At 34.6% G+C, this 9,157-nt stretch overlaps 1 protein-coding gene across 1 annotated transcript in view; it reads left to right on the top strand.

The window, feature by feature from the left end:
* The first annotated feature begins 8,170 nt into the window (after positions 1-8,170).
* LOC110019317 (myb family transcription factor EFM-like) overlaps positions 8,171-9,157 on the top strand; it is a 10,105-nt gene continuing 9,118 nt past the window's right edge. The window contains exons 1-2 of the mRNA XM_020716940.1: positions 8,171-8,523; positions 8,612-9,124. Of these exons, the coding sequence (XP_020572599.1) occupies positions 8,340-8,523; positions 8,612-9,124 (697 nt within the window). The 5' untranslated portion in view covers positions 8,171-8,339. The remainder of the gene's footprint in view (positions 8,524-8,611; positions 9,125-9,157) is intronic.

Below are 9,157 nucleotides of genomic sequence, written 5' to 3'. Positions count from 1 at the left end.
GAGTTCACGAGGGATGGTTAAATAAATCTGCCTTGCAATTAGATTTAACTAATCAGGATTTACATCGAGAAATAACAATAACTGAAACTTAGCACCTATGGATAAATAGAATGCGAGAATACTAAAACTTTTGAAGATATCATTTAACAGGATGCAATCAGTAAATGTGGAAAATGTTTTGTTAACATGGAAGTTGTTGAATCAAGGCTTGTATGGACTTGGGCTATGCCATGATTTTATTTAATACAAGGAAAGAAGAAGAAGAATGGAGTTTAGCAATGAAGAATGCTCTATGAAGCTCAATAAACAATAAAAGTTGTTGATTGTAGCACGATCTATGGACACGATCACCTCGGTTCCAATCAAATATAACTTGGGACTTATCAAAAGCGAATACTATGGCTAATATCTCTTTTTTGTCGTAGCATTATTAAATGATGCTTCCATCAATAGGTGGCCAGCCTAATATCCATGCGAAGGACCTTTCACGTCCTTTGTTCCAAGATAACTCCATCTTCATCAAACATCAATTCAAATAGTAGGTTCTAATTTCAGTCAAGTCGTCGTGCTCCCTCCTCTCTTTCTCTCTGACAAATCCTGATTCAACGCTTAATTTCAGTCAAGTCGTCGTGCTCCCTCCTCTCTTCCCTCTCTTTCTCTCGGACAAATCCTGATTCAACACCAACGCTGCCAAACACCGCCCGAGAGAGACGATAAGATCAGCCGGCCATGAACCCATTATTCAAAGATTTTTTCTCAAAACTAATCTTTTTCAGATCAACTGGTCCAAGATCCTGACTCAACTCTATGGAATATTTGAAAGGATGAGCCACTTGCTATATTTCTGGCTTGTTATTTAGGGAAAGTTTTGCTGACAAATACTCAAGAGAGCATCCTATTCTGATTGTTATTATTATTATTATTTCAATGACTTTATTTGTTCTGAGCTTGTAGGATCAGTTTATTCGTTAGAAAAAATCTCACTCAGGCTTCTAGGCTATCTTTTGATGTGCCATTTGTGAATGCTAATAAAAGGGCTGAGTGGATAATTCAGAATCCAAATCTGACTCTTCCTTTTTCCATTTGAAAGTTGGGATAATTAGATGCAGACTATTCTTATGTATTTACATGTTTATATATATATATATTGCCAACTTATCTATGCATGAACACGTGTATTTAACTTTATGTAAGTTGATATGGTGGTATTTCTTATGTGATATGAATATGTTGGTGTTATAAATATAAAAATGTAAAGTTTATGAGTTAGGTATGTAAATACATAATATACATAATATTTAGGTAGTATATGTGTAAATGCCCCTATTAATAAAAATGTTGCAAGAAGAAATATTTTAGTTTGGTTAAGAATTTGAATTATGAGTGTCTAGAGCAAATGTTTTGGGTTGAGAATTTTTATGAAAATTACTCTTAAGTGAACTTGGCATGGAGATATGCATGAATGAATACAAGTGCATTTTTGTATGAAATTAGCATATAAAAATGAAGTTAGAATACAAATATGCATGAAGATATATGATTATTAGACTCTAATATTTTTATTAAAAACTAAGTCTACCTCATCACATCAAGGACTACATTCAACCCCTAGAAGGGGGTTTAACTTATGTTTATGGGAAAAAGTAATTGAAAACAAAAAATAGCTCAGCATTATAATAAATAATCAAATAAAAAGACTAAGGAATGTAAGGATAGGCTTCTAGATAATACTATTAGTAGTCATCTTCATCCTCAGAACCCAATGTTTGAAGTATAGACCAAAGATTAACTCGAAAGGTTCCTCCAAAAACACTAGAAAGAACACTATGATTTACCTTTAGACCTTGTTAAAAATTCTCTTAATTTGTAACAATGATTTATTTTTATATGATTATATTATATCCTCTAGGTTTACTAAGTGTTTATGATGGGCTTCAGACAAATTCATTACTATTGTCTCATAACATTAAGAACTATGGGTTGACGAACATCTTGGCACTTAGCCCTTTATTCTTAGACATGTTTTTTGTTATAATGTGGCACCTTTGCACTAATCTTTCAGCTTGCTTGATATGGTTATGGAGTTTAAGTGCCTAATTCTAGAATATGGGTACTCGCCTCTCTGCCTTTCAAGCTAGATCTCGCAACTTAGTGTCAGCCTAATGTCCGACCTTGAATCCACTCAAAATTACACCAATTATGCATCAAATTTTTTCAAATGATTGCACGAAATAAATGCACTTATTTTTTTTATATTTAATTTAAATGTTCCACTAACCTAAAAAATATTAAAATTAAATCTGTTGTGTGATGGGATTCATAAAATTATGTCTAAATCACCCTAAAATTATTGATCTGAGGTGTTCCACACATATAGGATTTTCACTATTTTTAAATTTATACTTCCTAACTTTGAGTCCTTTCACCTTATTTTTTAAGTGCTAAACATTTTTTTGTCATAGCTAAATATCTATTTAATAATTAATACTTGATGGTATATTGCTAGTGTCCCCCTCTCTCATCCGTTTCAATACTAAAGGAAACCCTTATTTGTATAAATTTTATAAGTCTTGATATTAATACATAGTAGTAATATTTTGATAGTAACATATATGCAACCTCTCTTTTCTTTTTTAACTAAGAAAGAGGGGGTTATACTTCTTAATACCATATAACTAGTTTGATAACCCTTGGCATTTTAGGGTAATCAATCATGTGTTTTCAATATGGGTGGTTATGAAAAAAAAATTTTGCTATCTGAGTTTAGAAATAACTTGTCATCAATCAGTTTTTTTGGAAGTCCCACCTAAGTGGTGCAACTCTTAGATGAGTTAGGGTGAAGGGATTGCCTATGATGTGGTATTTCTTAATATTGATATACTTGTTGGCAAGTTGAAATAACTTTTTCAATGTTTATGGTTTTTATAGGCTGAGGATATATTTAAACGGTCCCTCTTAAAAGTCCTAAGTGGGATATACTTTAGAGATGCAAGTTTTAGGCCTTTCTTATAATTAAATTCTGGAGAGACTCACTAGGCTCATATATTATCATTTGAAGAGATCAAAACTTATTCAGAGGTTTCTTGAGTACTAATGAATTGGAGAATAAACATCTGTTTGAATTTAATAAATGAAGTTATTATCCTTAATTGATGGAGTGAAAACAAACATAGGGATGATACTTTTAAAAGATGAAGAATGGATAGAGATTTAAAGCATCATTAAGGATTAAGTAGTGTAGTGGTTAACTTAAAGTAAGTCATACAATTATATAGCTTTTTTCTTCCTTTGAAGGATTCAAAGTGTGGTTTTTAGAATTTTTTTAGAGACTTTGAATTTAGAATTTTTCCTTAAAATGCATTCGTCTGTTTGGGGTTCCATTTCTTGACTCACTTGGTTTGAGAAGTGGTTTCCTCATTGATGTTGGAATATTGAGTTCCATCTATGGCTAGATGTAGAGGTTATTATTATGACACTTAAGGGATTATTTTTGTATGATAAACTTTAAAGAGTCAATAGGGGGCTTAAACCCATAGGATTGTGCTTTGAGTCCACTCTAAAGCATCTTATATCGTTGTTATGATCCTCTCCTCCATCAAAATGACTTATTTATTTGTTACACAATTTTTTTTCTTGATGTTCGGAAGCATTTTTACATTTGAGGGCTTAACCTCTCATAGCATGTAATAATTAAATTTTTTTCATCAATCTTCACTCATTATTGCACTTCAAAGAATGTTTAATTCTTTTTTTGTTGGTAATATTCAAAACTATTTATAAGACCAAAGATATTTTAATATAATACAAAGTAAGGTTAAAAGGAGAAGAAGAGAAAATAAAGTAGAGAAATATGGATAAGAAGAACTATAAAGAGAGAGAATTTTACAATATTTTGTTATTGCGACAAAAATATATTATTGGATGTACCTCTTTGATGTGACCCTATAACCCCATATTTATGGGCTTGGTTGTTGTGCATTATATGGGAGACTTCCTTTTGGTTTAAATATATATGTTATATTTGTTGCAAACATAAAAATTTTATGATTGAACTACATGTTGTATGTTTTCTTGATGATTGTTTAGATTGGCTTAGCAATTAGAGAGGTTGCCATTCTTGAGCCAATGAGTTCATATTTTCTATCTGGAGGGAGTGACTTTAGGGTGGGCAAGCTCTCCTGTGAACTAGGTCAACATCTTCTTAGCTAAAGTCCTCTAGTTTTGGCAAGTCCTAACTGAGCTTAAACCTTTAATCTAGGTGAGTGATCTTTTAGTTTAGGTCCTCTGAGCTGGGAGAGCGAACACTATGCCATTAGTGAGTAAGCTTGCGAGCTAAAGCGAGTGATCTTCTAATTAATTCATGTAAGAAACCATTTGAGCCCCACATCACTAGTTCATAATGACTCCATTACTTAATTGTACACCAAATTGCATAATTGGACATAAAGTATGCCATTGTAAAAATATTTACATTTACTGCTACACCAATCTATTTTTTGCAATCACTCATATGTCATCCCAAAATTATTACTCAAACCAACATAGCTCTTATATCACTTTTAACCATTTATATTTCTAATGATTTAAGTAATTATTGTAATTAAATTAATATCAAAACAAATATTAATATGTACTCATTTTTTAAGCAATATTAATGTTTAATTTATTATTAACTCAAATTTATTAATTAAATAACTTATCTCTATTTAATGATTGTATTCAAACTTAGTTGTGATTAATGCTCAATTTTCAAAAGTAAAATAATAAGAAAATGAAATCATTTATGTTTATTTAATTGATTTGATTCACACTACAATTCCCTTCAATTTTCATAAAAATCTATTATTTTCTAAAAAATATTAAGTTGTTCTTACATATACATACCACCTAGTTCATATATATATTTATATATCTAACATTTAAATATTACATTTTTAAATTTATATCACCCAAATCTTTCAGATCACATCAAAAAAAAAATATTATATTAACTTCTAAATGGGGTGTTTTACTGTACTTAGGATTTACATTAAATATGATTTAGTAAATTCAGATTTATCAAATTCAGATGTGATAAATCCAGATTTATCAAGTTCAGATGTGATAAATTCAGAATAGTGTTTGGTTCAATTAATGTTAAATCCACTTGAATATCTTTGTTGTGTTTGAGATCTTATTTCAGTATTTAATTTTATTCTGAAGCTAAATCACTTGAATCCATAAAAAATCCAGACATAGCGGATTCGGATTTACTTCAAAAAAAAGAGAAGGAACAGAGAGAAATTTAGATTTAGCAAACCGCCAGATCTACTTTCCTACTTTTTTTCATTTGAGCGTATTTACGTATGCTACCAAACACTAGTTTGTAAAAATAAAAAAAATACACTTTTTCATGCAAAAGTGAGCGGGCATGGATGTAAAAATTGAATTTTAGATGTTATATATCTAAATACATTGGAATTGAGTGGCATGTATATAAATATTCCAAGTATTAAGTAGAATATTAGTACCCAAGATTAACAAAATATTATCTTAGGCCGCTAACATAGACTTCATAAACTAATATATTAGCAGAAGTTACTGAACGGCCAACCACTCGCCGATGACGTGTACGACAACGTGAACGTGGCTATCCGGACGAGATATTAGCAGAAGTTACTGAACGGCCAACCACTCGCTGATGACGTGTACGACAACGTGAACGTCGTTGGTTGGCTATCCGGACGGAACGAGATATTTTCTCCTATCACTAATAGTAAAAAGTGTGTATCAATAACTTATAACATTGGATAGGTTGTAAAGGCATTCTTTTTGACTTGAGGGACAAAAATGGGGAATATATATATAGTCTTCCATCACACGCAGCAGACAAAGGGGATATTCACCAACGAGATGGAGAGGAATACAAGCAGCAGCTGTCCCGAGTAGATTCTTCTCTAAAGCTAATTATATTGAAACTCACACCCTTAAAAGCAAAGAGAGAATCTGCACAAAAGTCTCCAGTTGGAGGCTTGTATCTCAAGACTGCTCAGGAAAGCGACCAACTCTCATTATTACACTCTGATTTTTATTTTTTCTCTCTCTCTCTCTCTCTCTCTCTCTCTCTCTCTCTCTCTCTCTCTCTCTCTCTCTCTCTCAAGAACAAAGCCTCAAGTGAGGGTTATTGGTGGACACCAAATGTTCGGTTCGTTGAGCAGTTCAATGTTCGGACAGCTCATGCTCAGCTCGTTATTCTTGGACAACTCCTGTTCGGCTGATATTCGGCTTGTTGTTCGTGGACAGCTCATTTTCGGCTCGTTAAGTAACTCGTGTTCGATTTGTTCACTAAATAAATGAACAGAACAAACAATTTTCTTACGTTAAAGAGCCGAACAGGTTGTTCAATTTGTTCGGCTTGTTAAGTTACTCATTTTCGCTCGACATAATTAAATTATATATATAATTGATGAGTATTATTTTTAAGTACTTTAATTACCTGTAAGACTACAAAGCCTTATAATAAATTAAAATAATTATTAATTTAAAAAAAATAAAATAATAATATGTTTAATTTTATTGAAATGAATATTTTAATATAATATAAACATACTATGGCTACGTGGTTAGAGATGTCAAAAGGACATTGTTAATGAACATCTCGTGTAACTTTGTGTGCATATATTAATGAGCTGAACAAGAACAGGAGTATTATTTAACGAAGCGAGCCTAAACTCGCTCAAGCTCGGCTCATTTACAACCCCGCAATTCAAGCGAGGTAGAATGGTGGAATCTTCTTACCTTCCTTCCCACTTCCTCTAAAGCAGGGATGAGGAGTAAGAAGGGAGATTCTCATCTTCCCATGGCCCTCCTTTATCGCTTTAATCACCTTTTCCCTTTGAATTAATGGAGAAGGGATAGCGAAGGCTTGGGGTTCTTTAAATCCTATGAGATATTCCTTGCTTAGGGAACCTCGTGCGACGATATTCTCTTTTCTTGTGCCTGCATATGGCAGAGATATCCCCTCCTTCATTGTTAATGCCCAAAGCTTGTGAGCATTTGATTCCCTTCTGTTTCTCCTTGAAACCTCTGAAAATATACGCAGTAAGAAAAATTGGCATTCTCTCCACTTTTGTGTTGGCAAATTCTCTTTTTTTCGAAGAAAATATTATGTCCTTCGAACGATGGATCGGTCATTTCACACACCGATCGTTTAACGACAGGACACATTGTCTGTTTGACGATATGATGTAATCCACACCGTCAACCACACATCTAATTTATTGAGGCAATATTTCGTGTCTCTTTAGCCGGCTAACGCACTGTGCGTTTAACGACATGATGTAATTTACTTTGCTGATTTCTTCGTCTATTTGGCTGGCCAATGGACCCAAACACTTACGAGTATGATAAAACTATTTTAATAGGTTTTCTTTTCAAAAATAATAAAGAATTTATTAAAATTAATGGTATTCAAATTAAGAAGAAAATTATCATTTTAAAAAATAAATGTCAACTATTTAAAAGTAATTTTCTATATTGTTCTTGATTAATGGTTATGATATCTTTTTAACTTTATTTTAAGCTTGTGACATAGGCCCAAAAATGAGTGGAAGGTTGGGTCTAGTTGAATTAAGTTGCCTGTGTTACCTGTGCACAACTGCACATGCTCATGAATTAATTATAAGAGAATCATATTCTTTTTAATATATATTAATTTGATATTTATGTAAAATTTATTATTTATTTATTTATTCTCGAAATCTTTTATATTAAGTTCACCAACAAAAAAAATTAGTCCGCCCTACGAACAATGAAGGACTCCCCTACGAGAAATCAGAGAGCGAAGCCCTCCATATTTCCACGCCAAAGTCAGAGACGACTATACCACAGATCTAAGAATTTCAAACCTAAGAACCTAGGTGAGGTCCATAGGACAAGTTCAGCGTGTCGTTGACCGTTTATGGTTACATTGCATATGTGTGTTTCCTTGTGACATATTTTGCATGTGGGTCGTGTCGGGTCTTGGGTTACTTTGCTGAGGATCCAAGAGCTTCAACCCTTGGGTGAACTGTTGCAGGGATTAAAACTTGAAATCAGTAACAAGAGAGGAATGGATCATATAAAAAGATCAAAAGCACAGGCCACCTCTGTTCCTTCACTCCCCCATTCCTCTCTTACATGCAATAACCATTTCAGACCATTTCCTCAACTTTCCCCTCACCCGGAAGTTACCACCCTCCTTACTTTTCATCACCTCCTCTCCCTCACTTTATTCCTTCCCCTATTCCCCATTCTCTTCCTCCATAAAACCAACACACAGACCCCCACTCTGACTCTCAGTCTACAGCTTCGCGTCATCCATGGCTGCTTCTCCATCTGACTTAACCCTGGACTGCAACCCAACCAAGCCCACCATGAATCAAGACCAGAAGCCATTGGAAGAGGAAAAGCTTCAAGACTTCCTCACTCGCCTGGAGGACGAAAGGCTCAAAATTGACGCCTTTAAGCGCGAGCTCCCTCTCTGTATGCAGCTCCTCAACAACGGTAACTTCTCATATTATCATTAAGGCATAATTACAGAGTTTTGGGCGCTCCATTCTAATCTTTTATCTCGGTTCTGTGGTATATGAAGCCATGGAGACTTACAAGCGGCAATTAGAAGCATACCAACCGAGCAATGAAGCGCCAAGACCTGTGCTTGAAGAATTCATTCCTCTGAAAAACATGAGCTTTGAAGAATCCGAGAAGCCATCTTCATCGGACAAAGCCAGTTGGATGGTTTCTGCGCAGCTGTGGAGCAGGGATGATGGCAGGGAGCCGGGACTGAAATTAGAGGCTAAGACACGATGTGGGGGAGCGTTCCATCCGTTCTCCAAGGAGAAGAGCACGGAGCTGGCTTTGGTGTCCGGGGAGAAGGAGGTGGAGGTGAGGAGGTTGGAGAAGGAGAATGGAGAGAAAGGTGGGAGGAGGGAGGGCGGAAGTAAGAGCGGAGGGGGAGATCAGCTGCAGCAGAGTAAGGGGGGAGGAGGGAGCAATGTGTCTTGTGACGGGTTGTCGGGGAGTCAGAGAAAGGCGAGGAGGTGCTGGTCGCCGGACTTGCACCGGCGGTTTGTCAATGCGTTGCAGATATTAGGTGGTTCTCAAGGTATATTGATTAATTTAACTATGATTTATGGTC

The sequence above is a fragment of the Phalaenopsis equestris genome, unplaced genomic scaffold, assembly GCF_001263595.1.
Source record: "Phalaenopsis equestris unplaced genomic scaffold, ASM126359v1 Scaffold000054, whole genome shotgun sequence".
NCBI classification, from domain to species: domain Eukaryota; kingdom Viridiplantae; phylum Streptophyta; class Magnoliopsida; order Asparagales; family Orchidaceae; genus Phalaenopsis; species Phalaenopsis equestris.
Note: the sequence above shows the minus strand (reverse complement) of the source record. Positions and strands in the feature narration are given on the sequence as shown.